Source organism: Hevea brasiliensis, chromosome 14 (genome assembly GCF_030052815.1).
Source record: "Hevea brasiliensis isolate MT/VB/25A 57/8 chromosome 14, ASM3005281v1, whole genome shotgun sequence".
NCBI classification, from domain to species: Eukaryota; Viridiplantae; Streptophyta; class Magnoliopsida; order Malpighiales; family Euphorbiaceae; genus Hevea; species Hevea brasiliensis.
In genome coordinates this window covers 1,172,502-1,194,356 of record NC_079506.1, presented here as the reverse complement: position 1 = coordinate 1,194,356, position 21,855 = coordinate 1,172,502, and the positions used below count along the sequence as shown (strand labels likewise).

At 32.5% G+C, this 21,855-nt stretch overlaps 2 protein-coding genes across 11 annotated transcripts; both read right to left on the bottom strand.

Moving 5' to 3' along the window:
- Positions 1–498: 498 nt before the first annotated feature.
- On the bottom strand, positions 499–5,503 carry LOC110650976 (putative disease resistance protein RGA3). Of its 10 annotated transcripts, none has more exons than XM_058134806.1 (7): positions 3,318–5,503; positions 3,114–3,204; positions 2,926–3,023; positions 2,713–2,822; positions 1,851–2,545; positions 1,646–1,719; positions 499–599 (listed from the first exon to the last, which is right to left on the bottom strand). In XM_058134806.1, exon 1 carries the CDS (start codon positions 5,461–5,463, stop codon positions 3,343–3,345), a length of 2,121 nt encoding a protein of 706 aa, XP_057990789.1. In that variant the 5' UTR covers positions 5,464–5,503; the 3' UTR covers positions 499–599; positions 1,646–1,719; positions 1,851–2,545; positions 2,713–2,822; positions 2,926–3,023; positions 3,114–3,204; positions 3,318–3,342. The 10 variants fall into 10 exon arrangements, with proteins under 10 accessions (XP_057990789.1, XP_057990779.1, XP_057990782.1 ...); XM_058134796.1 differs by lacking the exon at positions 499–599 and adding an exon at positions 606–1,139 and having other exon boundaries at positions 2,926–2,995; XM_058134798.1 differs by lacking the exon at positions 499–599 and adding an exon at positions 1,216–1,548.
- Positions 5,504–10,863: 5,360 nt separating this feature from the next.
- Positions 10,864–12,492, bottom strand: LOC131173408 (putative disease resistance protein RGA4). The gene has a single exon (XM_058135737.1). It carries the CDS (start codon positions 12,490–12,492, stop codon positions 10,864–10,866), a length of 1,629 nt encoding a protein of 542 aa, XP_057991720.1.
- Positions 12,493–21,855: the final 9,363 nt, after the last annotated feature.

The following is a 21,855-nucleotide window of genomic DNA, read 5'->3' as shown; positions in this document are numbered from 1 at the left end:
CTCCTAAAAGTCATTCCTCCCCTCCGCTTTCCATCCTTTCCCAAACAAAGCCTAAAGTTCATTGGATTCCTTGATATATAAGGACCAAAAAACCCATGGCGGAGGGCCGTCTGCTCAAAATTTAATACAATTTTTCTTTTTATAATTAGTTCTAATTGGAGTTTGAAATTGAAACCTCATGTTCTTACAAACGATTTTAGTATCACTGAATTAATTAAAGTAATTGATAAATTTTTATTTTTTATTTATGCCAAAATATGCATTGTCCCTCGCAACCTTTGAAATCTTGAAAATTTTCCATTGTTATCTTTAAATCTTGTTCTTCAAAGAAAAGCTACTACTTGACTCTTAAAATTAAGGATAATTTTGTAGATGTACTTTATGATTCAGCATTTTATTGCTTACAAAAGAAAATTTTCATTTTCATTAAAATAGTACCCTGAACTATTTTCTGTCAGATTGTTACTTGAAGTTAGCATTCTATTAATGGCTTAAAGGAAATCTTAATGTTATTAGATTTGATCTTCAACAACCTTAAGTCCCAAACACTTTGGATCTCACTCGAAACATGCATTTGGTGACAAAAGTTCCAAACAATTCTGCAATCACATAAATGATCTTTAAAGTGAAGAAACATATGAAAATAATTTATAAAAATGTAGAAGTTACATAAAAAAAGGAAAAAAAAAAAAAAAGAACAGAAGAGCATTGAACAGAGCATGTTTCTTCTAGATCACAAGCCTGGAGATTCGACCTTAATTTTGGGCAAATGCTTTACATTTTCTCGAAGAAACTCCTGATTTTCATTTTGTTTTCCCAGAAACCAAATCAAAGAAAGGTAAAACTATGGGGTTTTTGAGATTTAATTATTGTACATGAAAATATAACAGTAAAATGATAGAAAAAAACCAACCCGGTAATATTACTTACCACACAACTGGTGGAAGGAGTAAGATTTGAAGCAATATCAAGTGTTGAATCTCCTTTTTTTTTCTTTTTTTTTTCAGAAACAATGATTTTTCCACTACTGAATGCCGTATATCAGAAGACAAGGTTGTTATTTGTGGACAATCCCAAATATTATGGCATTGAAGTGAAGTGAGGTTTTGCAGCGAGTTCTCTAGCAGAAATTCTAGATCCTGAATAAGCAGAATTTTCAACTGAATAAGCAGAAATTCTAGATCCCATACACACGCACACACACACACGCATTAATTTTTGAGAAAAAAAGACCATTAATTGTTCATTTAAAATCTAAAGAATGAGGAAATTCCATCAGCATGTCCCACATTGCTAGTTCTTACTTGTGCCTTCAAAGATCATAGTTGATTTCTCCGTAATTTTAAGTTGCTAGAACGAAATTCAAACTAGTTCTGAAACATCTGGCTGTGATATTAAATTGCAGTAAAAAACTGCAATTTCTTGTGCAATATTAAATTGCAAGTCCATATATATAAATCAATTGAGCAGGTCTCTGCTAGTGAGCATCATTGAACCTTTCCTGATTATAACTATTAAATTTGCTTGAATCAGATGTTCACTTCAGGCCTAGACACAATGACACACATTAGAAGTTTTAGTTTTTCAACACTTCCCAACTTTGTAGAAGCAAACAAGAGAATAAGGTCTCTAAAAATCTCCATACCTTTAGCAGATGATTGCAGATAAGTTAGATGATCAGTTGTCCACCTGATAGGCATTGGCCCCTTAATTTTCATGCTGTCGGACATGCAAGTACAGCAAAAGCAGCAAGCATTAAGATTGATGGAAACTATAAGATATTACACACCAGTCAGTCATAAGAAGCAGAAATAAACATGTTCCAGTCATAGCAATAAACTAGCACTTACTAGCACACGAGAGGCCAATCCACAATTGCTCGTCTCTGGCATCTTTTGAAAAGACAGAACCAACCATCATCAATTTCCAAAGTCTAAAAGTGAAGAAGCAAGGGTTGCAGAATGCTCATTTGACACTCCAAAGCTCACACAAGCTTATATGGGAATGCTTCAATTTCTTTGCAACATATTGCCACTTAAAATGCCAACCAGTTCAAGATGGGGAAAATTATGCATTCTGGGCCTCAAAATCTCCAAAACAGAACCACACGCAAGAGATAAGATTTGCTTTCATGTAACTGTAAAGCAGTGAACTGTAGGATCTTTTCTTTTTATGCCAAATACAACCTCTCGGAGGTGAGCATTCTTGGGCTATCCCTTGAGTTCTCTAATAATTGCAAGGCCAATTCACAATTGCTCTTTTCTGGCTTCTTTCAACAAGATAGAACCATTATCAATTTCCAAACTCTGAAATTGAAGACCATATTTGCAGAATGCTTATTTGAAATTCCATAGCTCACTTAAAATTACATGGGAATGCTTCAATCTACTGAGTCGCACTATCAGCAGAACAACCTCAGACTACCATTAAAAGGATAAACAGTAGCCAAAGTTCCTCCATTCATTTGATTGATCGCAAACCATGTTTGATTTAGTACTGCCCAATAGTATAAATTCACAGAACACATTGTGACCAAGATGCCAAACTGTTCAAGTAGAGGAAGAAGAAATGATTTCCAGTCTTTAAAATCAGAAATGAGACTGAGAATATTTTAAAACCAATCTGTAAGAGGTGAGAATACTTTGGTAGAGCTTCTGTTACTTAATGTAATATGGGAAAGCTAAATATGACAAGACAAGAAAAATGGAATACCAACTTAAAATATAATTCTTATTAGATTTGATCTTCAACTGCAATCTTAACCCAACCTGAAGTCCTGAACACTCAGAACATGCATCTGGTGGCAAAATTTCCAAACAATTCTGCAATCATATAAATGATTTCGAAGGTGAATAAACATATGAAAATAATATATAAAATGTAAGATTACGAAAAAAGCAGAGCATCATTTCTGATGGTGAGTACCTTCCAGATCACATGCCTGGAGATTAGACCTCAATTTGGTGCAAATGCTTTAGATTGTCATTTTCTTTTCCTGGAAACCAGCTCAAAGGAAGGCAAAACTGTGGGCTTTTTGATATTTAACTTGTTCATGTGCAACAAAATTTCAGGGAAAGTGTTCATAACAATAAAATGATAGCAATAAGACTTACCACACAATTGAATGGAAGGAATAAGTAAGATTTCAATAAGCGTGAAAAGTTGAATTTCATTTTGTTTTCAGAACAAATAAATTTTCCATCTCTGCATACAGGACCACAAAACTTGCAAGCATTTGATTGAATGCCAAACATAAAAACGCATCAACCACAAAAACTAGCGTGTGCGTCTAAAATAGAGAGACAAAGACTGCATACCCCAAGAAAAGTCTGATTCTTCTGATTATAGTTTGTATATGCCATCCACTTGAATCCATCCTCTCTCAATATCAATATTTGGTACGTGAGCAATCTTGGGCCAATCAGCACCCATTTTGCTTTTGCATCTTTCTGACAGTTGAGGACATTCGCGAATCCCAAAAGCTTGTAATGCGGTAAGGCTTCCTATCCACTCCGGTAAAGATATCAAATTAGGACAACTTTCGATTAGGAGTCTGCGCAGAGTGGGAACATGTTGAAGTCCCTTTGGGAGGGACGCCAATTTGTTCAAAGTTCTCAATTGAAGCTCCTGGAGGCTTCTAAGGTACTGCCACGGCATATCACTATGATCCTCTGAATCAGATAAATCAAGCTCCTCACAAGCCAAGAAGACAAGATGCTCGAGGGAGGTTAGATGCTGCAAAGCAGAAGACACCTTTGTTATTCGTGGACAATAACGAATATAAAGTTGTCGGAGTGATATGAGATTTGTTAGCAACTCCTCTGGCAGAACTTCTAGATCCTCAATATTCTCGATATGCAGACTTGTCAATTGAGAAGGGGAAATCGAAGCACAAGAAGAGGTAGATTGTGACACCGAAATCTTCATCTTCAGTATGTCCTCCAATGACTTCTTGCTGGCATTTTTTAATACCAATTTTTGGACAGATGGAATGAGAGGCATTGAAGTGAGGTTAGGGCAAGACATGATTTCCAAATAATCAAGACAGTGAAATTGTAGCAACTGAGGCGTGGATGTATCCCTCCTCCATCCCTTCAGATTTGGGCAGTTTGAGAGCCAGAGTTCCTCTAAGGAAGGGAATAATAATGCATTGTCGCAATTAATCCCACTCTCTATGTACTCCAGATCAGTTGAATTATAAATCCCCAAAGTTTTAAGTGAAGGGAACCGATCCAACGGTGGAAAATGCTGGCATTTTTTGCAGTTATCAATTCGAAGTTTCACCAAATTAGTGAGGGAAGAAATCCAGCTTGGAAACATGAGTCTTCCGCACCCAAACACAATCAACCATTTTAGATTAAGGTGTGGCCGCAGCTCTTCCAATGACATTTCTTCATCATTTTCACCATCATCTGGACCACTATCACTATTATTATCATAGGGATCGCCCAATTTCCATGATAATCTCAAGAATCGAAGGTGTTGCTTCTCTTTCAAATTGGCTGCCTTAAATTCAGATGCTGGATTTTTCACATACCGTAGATTCATGATCTCTAGACTTCCTCCCAGCTTGTTCAAGTCACGTAATTCACCTAGTCCACCGCTACGTTTGGCCACCATGAATAGTGATAAATTCTTAAGGGAAGTCAGTTGACCAATCCCACGTGGCATATGAGTCAAACTAACACAACCGTGAAGTTCAAGGGTCTGGAGATTGACCAACTTTTTAATGTGCTTAGGCAACCGTTTAAGCCCTTCACAGTTGATTAGGAACAGAGCTTGCAGGTTTTGGAGTTTAATAATGGAATCAGGAAGGATTTCAATGCCTTTGTTATCAGAAAGACTGAGAAGCCTTATGTGCTTCAATTTATCAATTGAACGTGGCACTCTCTTAATTCCCCAACCACGCAAACTTAATACTCTTACATGACCTAATTTGGAAAAAATTTCCTCACATTCTACTTCTTTAATATCATGCTTTTTTGACCAATCAAGTGATGTAAATGTTCTCATCTTTGACACATTAGGTAAGCAACTTGCGACTTTTTGCCACGACTCAACTTTAAAATCAATTGACAAATGTCGAGTGTTTTTTTCAACACGCTTTGCATCTGAATTTAATAAAATGATTTCATCTCCTGCTACTTGCGCAGCAAGATCATGCATCAAATCATGCATTTTACAACTCCATAAATTGCCCAACGCATTTTCTTCTACTTCTTGAAAGAAAGACCTCCATGAAAGATCTTTAAAATATTTTAAACCTCTATCTTGAAGACTTTGTTCTGAATTTGATGATTTAATAAATCCTTGTGCCACCCAAATGTTCACCAAATATGGGATGTTAATTTTACAATCTTTTGGAAATAATCTACAATAAGCAAAGCAACACTTTAAATGTGAAGGTAGATGATTATAACTCAATTTAAGAGTTTGAATAATACTATTTCCCTCTTCATTCATATTTGGAAGTTCTTTTTCTTTGAAGTGTTGCCATTCATCTATTGAAAAAAATTTTGGAAAAAATCCACTGTTTGATGGAATGTTCAAATTAGATTGGGAGAAAATATTGTTGAATATCATTTTGCTTTTCAGAACCAATGTTTTATCCACCTCTGCATTTAGCAGCACAAATATTGTTCATAAATGATTTAACTTACAAAGGAATGAGGTGAAGAGAGTTGATAGATGAAAATGACCTTCATCACAATGATTCCCATCCTACATTTTAGAAGCCGCATGATGAGAGGAAAAAAAAAAGAAGCCAGAAATAAACTCTTACAAACGAATTTAACTACACAAAATTGTCATAGTTAACTCACCAATTGTCAAAATCAACATCCATAAACAACTGCTTTGAGGTGAGTCATTCATTGAGGTAAATGACATCAAATTCACAATGAACAAGAATACACACTTAGAGACAGGCACACAGCATCATTTTAGAGAACAACAAAATAATGCTTCAGCTTAAAATTTGGATACAGGGAGGTTCATCATCTTATTAACAGGATGCAATTACCACTTTGTCAGCTTCTGCATAGAAAACCAAGTCTCTTGGGTAAAGGGTAGAAGCTAAACTACAAGGGATTATGGGACCTCTCACAGGCAACTCCAGTTAAAACTAGAGAGTCAAGAAAACAAATGTAAAATTAAGTAGGAACTGGTCTTAAGTTTTATAATCAAGAGTGACAGTCATATTGTTTTTGTGCTCATTGGAAAAGGCAAATCAGTCCACCAGATTGATTTCACGCTGCTCATTCAACGTTGCCAAATTAACACAAAGAAAATGAGGAGTACCATGTAGGTTCGTATGATTGTTGTGCCTACAGGTTTTCCTTTTGAAGTCTAAACTGAAATTGGGTCCATAGACTGAAATTTTTGCACAATCTACCAGACTGTCAAAAAATAGAAAATGAATAAAAAAATGGAACATACTTGGATTATATCTAGTAAGTATGGAAGGTGATGAATATACCAAAACAAACACTTTCTGCACAGAGAGACCAATTGTAGCTGTTTTCTCAGCATCTTTCAACAAGACGGAACCATTATCGTTTCAAACTCTGAATTGAAGACACAATTGCAGAATGCTTATTTGAAGCTTGATGGAAATATAGAGATGTGAAGAAAGATCTATATGATTTTTATAGATTTGGAGAAGGGCGGTGATAGTGTCTCCAAGAGATGTCTATGGAGAGTGTTAGAACAAAAGAGGGAATCTACAAGTGCCATAAAATGTTGGAAAGATATGTAAGGAAGGAGCAACTATTGTGCACACAGTGGAAGTGGGACACAAGAGATTTGGAAAAGCACTTCTAGAGTCAGAGGGCTTTAAGTTAAGTAGAACGTAAGATAGAATATTTGCATTGCAAGTTCAGTGGGAAGGCTGAACTAGTGATAGGAAGGAGTTATTTTGATAGAGTAGTATTACCTCAAAGTAATCACTTTAAATATCTCGACTCAGTCCTTTAATTAGATGGGGGATGTGAGGAGGATGTTAGTCATAGGATTAAAGTCGGATGGTTGAAGTGGAGACATTCCATGGGAGTTTTATGTGATCGCAAGATTCCCAATAAGTTGAAAGAAAAATTTTACTGCATAACCATAATGACTAACTATGTTATATGGTAGTGAGTGTTAGGCAATAAAAGAGCCATATGTATCTAAGATAAGAGTTATAGAGATGAGAATGCTAAGGTAGATGAGTGGTCATTCTAGACTAGATAAAGTCCGTAATGAGAGTATTAGAGAAAAGGTAGGAATGGTGCCAATTGAGGATAAGTTGAGAGAAGGGAGATTGAGGTGGTTTGGTCATGTAAAGTGTAGACATACGGAGGCTCCAATTAGACAAGTAGAGAACATTGGGTTAGAGGATAGAAAGAAAAGAAGGGGTAGACCTAAACTGACTTGGAGGAGAGTAATACAACATGACCTAGAAGCATTACACATTTCCGAGGACTTAACCCAAAATCGCTTAGAGTGGATAAAGAGAATCTATATAGCCGACCCCAATAAAATTTCGGGAGTTGAAACGAGCCAGAGCCTAATTTGAAATCCACAGGTCAATTAAAATACATGAATGTCAATCTACTGATTCACAATATCAGTAAAAACAACTTGAAACTAAGATGAAAGGACAAAATAGGGAATCACAAGTCTCACCATCTGACAGATTGTTCGCATACCAGTTTTTGAGAAAGCACATTGCTAAAAGTATAAATTCACGTAATACATTATGATTGAGATGCAAACTGCTCATGGAGAAAAAGATTTACAGTTCTGAAAAATTGACAATGAGAATGCAAAGAGCAGATGTGATTTTTTGAAATCAGCATGAGACTGTAGGATTCTTTGATACCAATTTGTAAGAGGTAGAATACTTTCAGAGTCATGATATTATGTTTTGGTTTGTTATCACTAATAAGGTGGAAAGTAACATGCAGATGTATGAAAATGGACACTGCATGTAAATCTTATTCTGCAAGATTTGGATTTTCTTAAATAACCTTTATATTCCAACTCTAGATCTCATTCAGAACATAATCAAAGATACAAAACTAAATAATCTCAACCACATATTAAATGATCTCTGTATGAAGAAAGTTTATAGCAGAAAAATATAAAAAATGTAAAAGTTATATAAAAAGGAAAAAATGAAACAGAGAGCATTGAATGAGAGCATGTTTCTCTGTGATCACATGCCTAGAGATTAGACTCACTTTTTGGCAAATGCTTTACATTTTCTCAAGAAACTACGATTTCATTTTGTTTTCTCCAGGAAACCAAATCAAAGAGCAAATCAAATTTGGATTTAATTATTTATGTAATGTGAAAAGAAAGAATAACAGTAAAATGATAGAAATGAGCCCAACCTAGTAATGCACTGGTCACTCAACTGGTGGAAGTGAATAAGATTGAAGCAATATGAAGTGTTGAATCTCTTTTTTTTTTTTTTTTCCAGAACCAATGATTTTTCCACTTCTGAATACAAATCAGAAGATAAGGTTGTTATTTGAGGATAACCAGTAAATACTATGGCATTGTTTTGAAGCAGAGGTTTTTGCAGCAAGTTCTAGCAGAAATTCTAGATCCCGAATAAGAATTTTCAACTAAATAAGCAGAATTTCTAGATCCTATATATATCTATTAGTATACAGTATTGGCATTAATCTTTGAGAAACATAAAATAATTGTTCAGATTTAAATTGTAAAATGGAATGAGAAATCACATATATCCATTGCTAAGCCCGCTGTGCCTCAAAGATCATAGTTAATTTCTCTGTTATTCAAGCTGCCAGAACTAAAATCTAACCTAGTTCTGTAAAAGATCTTGGTTGTATACAATTGCAAAAAAAAAAAAAAAAAAAAAAACTGAAATTTCTTGTGCATGCAAACAAAGTCCATGCATATAAATCAATTATGCAGGGTCTCATGAAGCCAGCATCATTGAACCTTTCCTGATTGTGACTATTAAATTTACTTGAATCGTGATACATTTTCAGGCCTAGATACAATGAAGACACACACATTACAAGTTTCCGAAGCTTTTCACAAGCAATTTTGCAGAAGTAAATAAGAATATGGTCTCTAAAATCATGCGATTTCAGAATGTGTTGACAGATAAGTTGACGCATCAGTTGTCCACCAGATAGGCAATGGCCCTTAATTTTCATGCTGTCAGACATGCAAGCACATGGTGCTAAGTAAGCATTAACTGATTTGATGGAAAACTATAAGATATTATGTAAACAGTCACTCAAAAGAAGTAGAAATAAAATGTACCAAACAGAGCAATAAACTAGCACTTATTTGGTACATGAGAGGCTAATCCACAATTGCTCGTCTCGTTATCTTTCAAAAGACAGAACCAACCATCATCAATTTCACAAAGTCTAAAGTGAAGAAGCACTGCGTTGCAGGAATGCCTGTTTGACACTCCAAAGCTCACATAAGCTTATATGGGAATGCTTCAATTTCTTTGAAGGCTAATAAATCTCACAGAACATATTAAGCCACTTAAAATGCCAAATCCAGTCTAAGATGGGGAAAATAAGTATGCATTCCGTGGCCTCAAAATTCCAAAACAGAACCACACGCAAGATGAGTAAGATTTGCTTTCATGTAACTGTAAAGCAGTGAACTGTAGATCTTTTCTTTTATGTTGGGCCAATACAACCTCTCGGAGGTGAGCATCTTCTTGGGCTATCCTCTTGAGTTCTCTAATAATTGTAAGGCCCATTCACAATTGCCTTTCTGGCTTCTTTCAACAAGATAGAACCACATTACACTTCAAACTCTGAAATTAGCACCAGACTATATTTCAGCAGAATGTCTTATATTTGAAATCTCCATAGCTCACTTAAAATTACATGGGAATGTTTCAATCTACTGAGTCGCAATGATCAGCAGAACAACCTCAAACTACCATTAGGATAGCAACAGTAGGTACAAAGTTCCTCCATTCATTTGACTGATCGCAAACCATGTTTGATTTAGTACTGCCCAACAGTGTAAATTCACAGAACACATTGTGACCTAGATGCCAACCTGTTCAAGTAGAGGAAGAAGAAATGATTTAGTCTTTAAAATCAGAAATGAGACTGAGAATACTTTAAAACCAATCTGTAAGAGGTGAGAATACTTTGGTAGAGCTCTGCTACTTAATGTAATATGGGAAAGCTAAATATGACAAGACAAGAAAATGGAATACCAACTTAAAATATAATTTATTAGATTTGATCTTCAACTGCAATCTTAACTCAACCTGAAGTCCTGAACACTCAGAACATGCATCTGGTGGCAAATTTCCAAACAATTCTGCAATCATATAAATGATTTCTAAGGTGAATAAACATATGAAAATAATATATAAAATGTAAGATTACGAAAAAACAGAGCACTATTTCTGTGGTGAGTACCTTCCAGATCACATGCCTGGAGATTAGAACTCAGTTTGGTGCAAATGCTTTAGATTGTCATTTTCTTTCCTGGAAACCAGCACAAAGGAATGCAAACTGTGAGCTTTCTTTTTTGATATTTAACTTGTTCATGGGCAACAAAATTTCAGGGAAAGTGTTCATAACAATAAAATGATAGCAATAAGACTTACCACACAATTGAATGGAAGGAATAAGTAAGATTTGAATGAGTGTGAAAAGTTGAATTTCATTTTGTTTTCAGAAAAAATAAATTTTCCACCTCTGCATTCAGGACTACAAATCTTGTAAGCATTTGATTGAATGCCAAACATAAAAACGCATTAACTACAAAAACTAGTATGCTTCTAAAATAGAGAGACAAATGTACCTGAAGAAAAGTCTGATTCTTCTGATTATAGCTTGTATATGCCATCCACTTGAATCAATCTTCCTCAATATAAATTTTTGGTATGTGAGCAATCTTGGGCCAATCAGCCCCCATTTTGCTTTTGCATCTTTCTGACAGTTGAGGACATTCATGAATCCTAAAAGCTTGTAATGCGTTAAGGCTTCCTATCCACTCCGGTAAAGATATCAAATTAGGACAACTTTTGATTACGAGTCTGCACAGAGTGGGAACATGTTGAAGTCCCTTTGGGAGGGACTCCAATTTGTTCAAATTTATCAACTGAAGGTCCCGGAGGCTTCTAAGGTACTGCCACGGCATATCACTATGCTCCTCTGAATCAGATAAATCAAGCTCCTCACAAGCCAAGAAGACAAGATGCTCGAGGGAGGTTAGATGCCGCAAAGCAGAAGACACCTTTGTTATTCGTGGACAATAACGAATATAAAGTTGTCGGAGTGATATGAGATTTGTTAGCAACTCCTCTGGCAGAACTTCTAGATCCTCAATATTCTCGATATGCAGAATTGTCAATTGAGAAGGGGAAATCGAAGCACAAGAAGAGGTAGATTGTGACACCGAAATCTTCATCTTCAGTATGTCCTCCAATGACTTCTTGCTGGCATTTATCAATACCAACTGTTGTACAGATGGAATGAGAGGCATTGAAGTGAGGTTAGGGCAAGACCTGATAGCCAAATAATCAAGACAGTGAAATTGTAGCAACTGAGGCATGGATGTATCCCTCCTCCAGCCCTTCAGATTTGGGCAATTTAAGAGCCAGAGTTTCTCTAAGGAAGGGAAGAATAATGCATTGTCGCAATTAATCCCACTTTCTATGTACTCCAGATCAGTTAAATTCTCAATCGTCAAATGTTTAAGTGAAGGGAACTGATCCAACGGTGGAAAATGCTGGCATTTTTTGCAGTTATCAATTCGAAGATTCACCAAATTAGTGAGGGAAGAAATCCAGCTTGGAAACAAGAGTCTTCCGCACCCAAACACAATCAACCATTTTAGATTAAGGTGTGGCCGCAGCTCTTCTAATGACATTTCTCCATCATTTTCAACATCATCCGGACCACTATCACTATCATTATCGTAGGGAGGGCCCAATTTCCATGATAATTTCAAGGATTGAATGTGTTGCTTCTCTTTCAAATTGGCTGCCTCAAATTCAGATGTTGGATTTTTCACGTACCGTAGATTCATGATCCGTAGCATATCTCTCAGATTGTTCAAGTTACTCAATTCACTAAGGGCACCGCCATGTTTGGAGACACCGTTATCTTTGTCTACCATGAATAGTGATAAATTCTCAATAGAAGTCAGTTGACCAATCCCATGTGGCATATGAGTCAAACTAACACATCCCTTAAGGAAAAGTCGCTGGAGATTGACCAACTTTTTGATATGCTTTGGCAACTGTTTAAGCCTTTCACAGTTGACTAGGCGTAGAATTTGCAAGTTTTGAAGTTTAATTATGGAATCAGGAAGGAACTCAATTCCTTTATTATCAGAAAGATCGAGAAATCTTATGTGCTTTAATTTATCAATGGAATGTGGCACTTTCTCAATCCCCAAACCACATAAATTCAATAACCTTACACGACTTAATTTGGAAAAATTTCTATGTAAACATTCTACTTCTTTAATATCATCCATTTTTAACCAATTGAATGGATGTAAATGTTCGTGACCTTTGTCACAACATGCAGTAAGCTAACTTGCAAAACTTTTTGCCATGACTCAACTTCTTAAAACCAATTGAAACATGTCGAGTTCCTTCTTTAACAAGTTCTGCATCCTAATTTAATAAAATGATATCATCTCTCTAGCTACTTGCACAACAAGATCATACATTAAATCATGCATTTTACAACTTCTAATAAATTACTCCCGCATATCTTCTTCACTTCTTGAAAGAAAGACCTCCATAAAAGATCTTTGAAATATTTTAAGCCTCCTACATCTCTAAAACTTTGTTTTGAATCTGATAATTTAATCAACTTGTGCCATTCCAAAAAGATCCACTAAATATTCTATTTTAATTTTTTGAACCTTTGGCCACCTAAATAAAACTACAATAGGCAAATAACAACATTCTTTAAATGAGAAGGAGATGATCATAACTCAACTCTAAGAGTTTTCTAGCATAATATTAATCTCCCCTTCATTCAAATATAAAAACTCTTTTTCTTTGAACGATTCTCACTCCTTTATTGTATTTTTATAATACAATAAACTTCCTATTGCTCGAATGGCTAAAGTGACTCTAACACATTTTTTGTCACAATTTCTCTTCCAATTTTCTCATAAGCTTATGCGCTTGTTACTTGCTCTTGCTTGAAAGCCATTTTTAAACAAACAACCATGACTTAGCATCAAGCATAGGCCTTGCAATTTCACTCTGTTTCATCTGATCTTATCATCTTTGCAACATTTTCAAAGACGCGTAGTCACTATTATTTTACTTCCACATGCACCTCCGGCTAACAAATCTTTCTGTTAAACCATTTTTGAATCCTCATTCCATAAATCATCCAAAACAAGTAAATACTTTTTTCTATTAATTTTCTCCCCAAAGTAGATCTTTCAGGGTATTCTATATTTCCGATTTTTAGTATTTCACCAACAAGAGATTCCAAAATCTTTTCAACAACTATTTTTACATCAAAATTTTCAGAAATACACACTCACACTTTTAAGCTCAAAAAATGATTTCACCGCATCATTGTATGCAAGTTGAGCAAGTGTTGTCTTTCCCAATCCTCCAATACCTTACAATGGAAATGATTGACACATTCTCACCATAACTCAGACGACAGAAGAAAATCAATGATTTTCTTCTTATCATCTTCTACCAACAACCACAGGAGGCAAAAGCATGAGTGAGCTTGCTCTCTCTTCCTCAACCATAGGAGGTGTGATCACTCTAAGTGAAACTTCTTTTGCAACAGTCTCATCTAATTTACTTCTAACTTTCCCAATCTTAGAGAGCCAGTTTAAGACCATAAACAAATGGGTTTGAGCTTGAAAAGAAGAGGCGTACCTCCTTCACCATTTTATTGCCAGTCATCATCCGCTTCCACTAAAACATCTGTGGAGAATCTCATCTAGCAAGTCATCAGCATCGTAAAAAGTATATCTTTAAAGCGAGTCAACCCAATCTTTGACTTGATGGTTCTGGCAGGAGCACTGCTGCTCTGCATCATGAAGCACAGCTTGGATGGTTGAAACTGTCCTCCTGAGTTTCTCAAGCTCCTCTCTTTGACACCTCCCACCAGAGCCTAGTCTCTTGGGCAAGAACTCGAGAACCCAGCTTCTGTAATGATTTCCAATAACAATGCCGGAGAGAATTGCATCTGCCATTACTTTTCAAGTGAGTGGAAAGTGAAGGTAAGTCAGAATTGGGAAGTAAGCTTAAGGTTTGGAAGAGAAGGATTATAAGAAGTGTGGAGGATGAAAATGCTATGGAAATATGTATAGAAAGGGATTTAGGCCCTTTGTAGGAGATATATTCATTTCTTTAAGGACAAACTGCAATCTTAGGAAAAAAAAAAAAAGGAAAATGACTTCACTCTGTTTGTAACGTACTGCAAACCAAGGTGGAGCTCAAGTAGAAAATTCTACAGATGCATACTGAATTAATTATTTGAAGCTGGAAAGAAATAAATCTTAGAAACAAAGAGAGTAAAATTCTCTCCCAGCAGCTTTTAAGTAAAATTATGGTGTGAATGAATACTAAAAAGAAATACAAAATGTTTCACTCTTTATCCTAAAAGCATTTTCTTTATCAACTTTAGGTAAAAGCAGATTTAAATGAATGAATTATTTGGCACAAACCGTGTGGATTCCATGAAACAAAATCCAAGCAATACTGAATTATTTGAGGGGGAAAGGAAATAAAATTTCTTATATTACAAACTATTCCATATTGATTGACATTCGGGAAAGGCTGTGACATGGTTGAAGTGTTCGAAGAAGAAACAACACTCAGAGGATTTGGTATTTAGGTTTGCAGGGAGTAAATACTTTATAAAAAAATTATATTTTAAGAGACATTAACGTGGAAACTAGTTATCACTAAGTCAAAATTTTCAATTTGGATAAAATACTTTTTAGTATAATAAATGAATAAAGGAAAATTAGGTAAAATAAAAATAAAAGAAAGATCCATGGTTAAAGTAAGACGTACAGTTCATGATTTATTGAATTAATGTTTTTACAGCATAAATTTTTGTGTATGGCTTAAGATTACACTTGTTTTAAAGAGAATTTCCATTTGCTAAGTTGCAATCTAAGTATGCACTTTGTGATTACCACTGCATGTTACTTGAAAAGCAGGTAAGGAAATTTAATAATCTAATTATTATTTAAAGGACATTGAATATTATATTCCTTTGTATTGATTTCTTGTGAATTTATACTTTTGAAATATAATATATCAATAGATTTCTATTGATAATTTTTTATATAATTTTGTGAATTATGAATCATTAAATTAAATGATGTAATTATGTAAAATTAGATATCATTGAGGTAAAGTCATTGTCTATTCATAATGATGATAGTAATTCTTCAAATATGCATGAAATTTGGATTTTATATAAAGGTATGAGATTGGGTTTGAGATTTATACACAATTTTCTTTTTAATTCAAAAGTTAATTATTAAAAAGAAATATAATAATAAAGATTTTGATTAATAATAAACCCAGAGAATTGCATCATTGGTTTTCAAGTGAGTGCGAAAGTAAATAATGCACATATTGTTATGGCTAAAAGGACATTTCTTATAACAAATAAGGCCTGCCAAAGAATGCTATTATATGATGATGATATAAGTTAACTAACATCTCTTTGGCCATGTAAATGCTTATTATTGTTTATGATCTCAATTATTTTCCTCTTTCAATAATGATGAAAAAGACACTGTTATTAATTTACTTGAAGAAGCTTTTCAAATCACTGAGCTAAAATCAAGGTTGGTGAGCTTCACTTTTTTTTATTTCTCCTGAAAGGATTTTCATTTATCAAGATTTAGCTATGAAAATTTGCAAATGATAAGAAAAGAAACTTAGGACCTTTGAAGGAGATATTCATTGCTATAAGGACAACCGTGTGGGGTCTTGTGAAAAAAAAAAAAAAAAAACAAAATGAAGGTAAGTCAGAATTAGGAAGTGTTTAAGGTTTGAAGAGAAGGATTATGAAGATGTGTGGAGGTTGAAAATGCATTGGAAATATTTATAACAGGATTTAGGCTCTTGAAGGAGATATTGATTTCCTTAAGGACAACCGTGTGGGGTCTATTGGAAAAAAAAAAAAAAAAAAAGACCCCATTCTGTTTGTAACGTACTGCAAACAATGTGGAGCCCAAGTAGAAAATTCAATACATACTGAATTAATTATTTGAAGGTGAAAGAAATAAATCTTAGAAACAAAGAGAGTAAAAAAATCCCAGCAGCTTTTAAGTAAAATTATGGTGCAGATGAATATAATTAAAAAAAATACAAAAATATTTCACTCTTTATCCTAAAAGCATTTTCTTTATCAACTTTAGGTAAAAGCAGATTTAATGAATGAATTATTTGGCACCGCAAACTGTGTGGATTCCATGAAAACAAAATCCAATTAATACTGAATTATTTGAGGGGGAAAGGAAGTAAAATTCTCTTATATTAAAGCAAAGTATTCCATATTGATTGACATTCGGGAAACGCTGCGACATGGTTGAAGTGTTCGAAGAAGAAACAACACTTTCAGAGGATGACATGGTGTGCCATGAAAGGAAAAATATGAATATATATATATATATATATATATATATATATATATATATATATATATATATATATATATATTATCTGGGGAAAGGAAAAATAATGGATATTTAGAATAATTATATATTAACTATAATAATGAAAAAAAGAAAAGTAAAACGGAAACTATAATTAAATTAAGAACATAAATAATAATTATTAATTAATTTACAGATTACATATAAGTTATGATTTTTAATTTGGATTAAATAAAAGTTAAAACATATTCTATATGGGTAACATTAGAGATATCAAAATTTGTTTATTAAATGTAAATTTAGGATTTTTGTTTGTTAACTATAATGATGAAAAATAAAATAAAAGGGAAATAATAATAAAACTAATTAAAAATAAACATAATTAATAATGTGACAGGACGTATGACTTGAATTATTGTTGTCAATCAGGAGCACTCATGTCATGTGCTTGAATTATTGCAGGGAGAACACCTTAACAAATTTTATATTTCTGCATTATTGATTTAAAGGACAAACGTGTGGGGACATATATGGAAATATTGGTTTATTTGTTTCCTGTGATATTATTGATGCAATCAATGAATATTTCAGCTTAAGAGAAGAAAAGGAGGATGAAACGGATGAATTCATTTCAGCTTAAGGTAAGAATATGAAGAAAATACCATGTTCTTTGCCTGGTTAGATAGGTACTAATCACCTTTAGTAAGACGCATTCTTGAAATTTTTATTACTGTACGATATTTATTTTTCACATAATATTTATTTTTCACATAATATTATCTCAGATTTTATTTTAAATATATATATATATAATTAATTAAAATTTAACATGTATAATTATGATGTCTACTCTTTGAACAACTAATGTTAAATAAAAAACTTTTCCAGGATTCACAATATCTAAGATAAGAAGAAAAATCCCTTTCAAGTTATTGGAATTGTGGACTGTACTAAATTCCTCATTATTAAATTAGTTTAGAAAATTCACATTACAATTCCTTACATGAGACCTAACCATTCATCGAAATTCAGAAATTATTAATTAATTTACAGATTACATATAAGTTATGACTTTTAATATGAATTAAATAAAAGTTAAAACATATTCTATGTGGGTAACATTAGAGATATCAAAATTTATTTATTAAATGTATATTTAGGATATTTGTTTATTAAAAAATAAAATAAAAGAGAAATAATAATGAAACTAATTGAAAATAGACATAATTAATAATCTGATGGGACGTGTGGATTTGAATTGTTGCTCTCAACGATGTCCTATACTTGAATTATTGCGGAGAGTAAATATCTTTCTCTGATTATGATGTTGACGTCGATATTCCCCACTACAGATATGTGAACTTTGAAGTTATTGACACAAAATATTAATTTTTTGATGAACTTTTCTCAGCATTTTCATTAGAAAATATTTTTAAAGAAATGTTAAATTTTGAGGTTTTGATTCAAAATTCTCTATATTGTTTTTTTATTATATTTTATTAATTATAATTTTTTTAAAGATGATTTAAGTATTATTAAATTAAAATTTATGGATAAAAAAAAATTCTTCTTATTAGTTCAATCAGTGAATGAATGTGAGCAAACAATAAGTAAAAAAAGGAAAATTAAGTCTATAAATTTTTTTTTTTAAATATTCATTCTATTATCACCAAAAATTTGAGTGGTTGTAAATAAGCCAATGTCAACTTCTTAGAACTGTGGATTCCAGTGAATTATTCAAGTTGGTTTCAATTTGTAAATATAATTAGCAAATTTAAATTTGATTACATAAAAGTTTAAAAATAGAAAATCTATAGCCTTATACGATAAAAGCTTGTGGATCCCATGAAGTGACAAGACATATAGACTTTGAAGCACCCTTGTCATAGACTTGAATTATTGTAAAGAGTAAATAAATTGACCTAGAGGATATTTTTATCTGGATTAAAGAATATATATATATATATATATATATATATATATATATATATATCAACATTAATGAAGAAAATTTTATAATTTGATTTTAAGGTTTCTCTTATATTATATTTTAATTTTTATATTATAATAAATTAATTATTTAATCCATAAATTTCATATATCATATTTTAATTTATATAATTTTAATATATAGAATAATTTAATTATTTTACTAATGGATAAAATTATTGAACTATTACATTTCATAAAGAAAAATTAATAATTTAATTTTTAAATTTTTTCTATATTACAGTTTAGTCATTAAATTTTAAAAAAATTAATTATTTAATTTTTTAAATTTTAAACTATATCATATTTTAATCTCTCTCTTTCAAAATGAATTATTTAATTCATGAATTTCATAATATAATTTTAATATATAAAATAATTTAATTATTATATAAATGAGTAAAATTATTATAATATTAAAATTATAAAGACTATATTTTATATATTAAAATTAAAAAATGACAAATTTTATGTTTCTTTTTATTATTTTTAGACCACTAAGTCAAAATTGGTGATTTGATAAGCTTGTGAGCCTTCCTAAAGACTATAAAGAGGAAATTTTTTTTTATTTAAAAAAAAAACGAAGAATAAGGGAAAATAGGTAGACGGAAATAAAAGAAAAGGTAAGGGTAATGTGTTGTTTCCACGAAACAACTGCTTCATTTATAATGTGTAATAGCTGACTAATTGCAATAAACAAGAGTAGAAAGCATTAATGTTGCTGGAAAATGCAAGATAATTCTTCTCTATGTAAAAGAACTAAGAAATTTTAGAATGAGAATTTCTGATCTTTATTGTCACAGAAATCAAAGATATGTATAAAAAATTACAGCTAACAAATAAGTTCCTAATCAAGCTAAACTATCAAAATTGTATCAGAATCATACAATAAAAGGTAAGAACAGATATGCACATAAAAATTCCTAAACAAATGCCCTAAATAAATATAAAATAAGTGGCAGCTAACAGCTACCTTTCCAATACCCCCCTCAAGTTGGAGCATGGAGATTTTGAATGCCCAACTTGCGAAGAAGAGAGTCAAACTGATCCTTTCCCAACGCCTTTGTGAAGATATTTGCAGGTTGCATTGAACTACGTACATAATCTGTTCGAATGTTACCATTCAATATCTCATCACTGATAAAATGACAGTCCACTTCAATATGCTTGGTACGTTCATAATAGACAGGATTAGAAGCTATATGCAGAGCTGTTTGACTATCACAATACAAATTCATAGGTTCAGTATACGCCACACCAAGAGAATTCAATAATCCTTTCAACCATTTAAGTTCACAAGTTGTAGTACTCATAGACCGATATTCAACTTCAGCGGATGAGCGAGACACTGTCTGTTGCTTTTTAGTCTTCCACGAGATAGGGGATTCACTCAGACGCCTATACTGAGCAGGGTCATCCACATCATCACTCTTGGTAAGGGCCAGCTTGTGATTTTGTTCAAGAAGAGTTTTAGCCGGCTTGTAACCCAGTAATCCAACTTCTGAAATTACATCCAACGCATACTTACGTTGACACAAGAAAATACCATTCGAGTTTACGCTACTTCAATCCCTAAGAAAAATTTGACTTCCCCAAGTCTTTCATATGAAAGCAATGACTCAAAGAGTTCTTGAATTTTTGTGCAGTAAAACATCTTTCTTTGGAGATAATAAGGCCATCCACATAAATAAGCACATTCAATTGAACAGTCCCAACTCGAAAAGTGAACAAAGAGTAATCTGAATATGATTGCTGAAATCCATAAGCTTTCAGAGATGCAGCCAATTTTGCAAACCAACATCTAGGTGCTTGCCGCAAACCATATAGAGATTTTTAGAGTTTACAAACCTTCCCTGGTGATTGAGAAGCAAATCCAGGTGGCATCTTCATGTAAACCTCTTCCTCCAAATCTTGATTATCTATCATAGATTTTCACCTCTCAGTCATTCAGTCTAAGATTAAGAATAAAACTCAAAAGGTACCAATAATGGGTATGTAAATAAGCACACAAGTTAAGAATCAAAGCTTATATATACTAAAATTTGGTTAAAACCAGTCCAAATCTACAAATAAAACTTAAATCATTACACCAAACTCTGAAATCTTAAGTATCTACTCACTCATGCTTGTATTTACAAGTATAAAATATGAAATAGAGTAAGAAAACATAATAATAAAACTAAAAATAAAAGAACTCAGAAGAAAAAAATCTAAATTTCTAAAAATGGAAGCTGGAAAACGTCACTCTGCAGGTGTTCTTTCTCCAAAAATGGCGTGATTTCCTCTTTCCTTTCTCTTTTGATTTTTTTCTCTCTTTCTCCTTACGGTAAAAATGAGAATATGATGCTTATATATCCCCTCAAGGTTTGTGGCCTAAAAATAGTCTCTAAAGGGATAAAGACAAAAAGTATAAAATGTGTGAAAAGAGAAATTTTTTCCATGTCAGTAAATCTGCTAGCGCCATCCCACATACCTCATGTTGATTCAAGTTATTTTCAAATACTATAAAAATATAATTTTTAAAGATACTCTTATTAGATTTAATTAATTATAATTTTTTAAAGATGATTTAAATATAATTAGATTAAAATTTATGGATAAAAAAATCTTCTTATTGGTTCAATCAATGAATGAATGTGACCAAACAATAAGTAAAAAAAGAAAAATCAAGTCCATAAATTGTTTTTTAAAATATTCATTCTATTATCACCAAAAATTTGAGTGGTTGTAAATAAGTCAATGTCAACTTCTTAGAATTGTGGACTCCAGTGAATTATTCAAGTTGGTTTCAATTTGTAAATATAATTGGGAAAATTTAAATTTGATTACATAAAAATTTAAAAATAGAAAATTTATAGCCTTATATGTATATAATTTTTGGATGAACGATCATATGTGAAGGGTAAGAAAATACTATAAAAATGTTAAAATGAGGATAAAAGAAGAAAGGTTTCATAATTAGACTTTATTTATCAAATACATCGTCCTAACATTTTAAAACTTATTTAAAAATATAACTTTCAAATCTACATGTTTTATATACGAATATAGGCATGAAAACTTCTTAATTTAACAGTTTATTGGCACACATAAACATTAGCTGAAAGTAAACCTAGGAGTCTAATACCAAAGAAAAGTCCCAGTAAATTTTGGTGTTGTTGACACAAAATATCAATTTTCTTGATGGATTTCTCTTAATATCTTCATTAAACATTTTTAATGAAATGAAAGCAAAAGGGA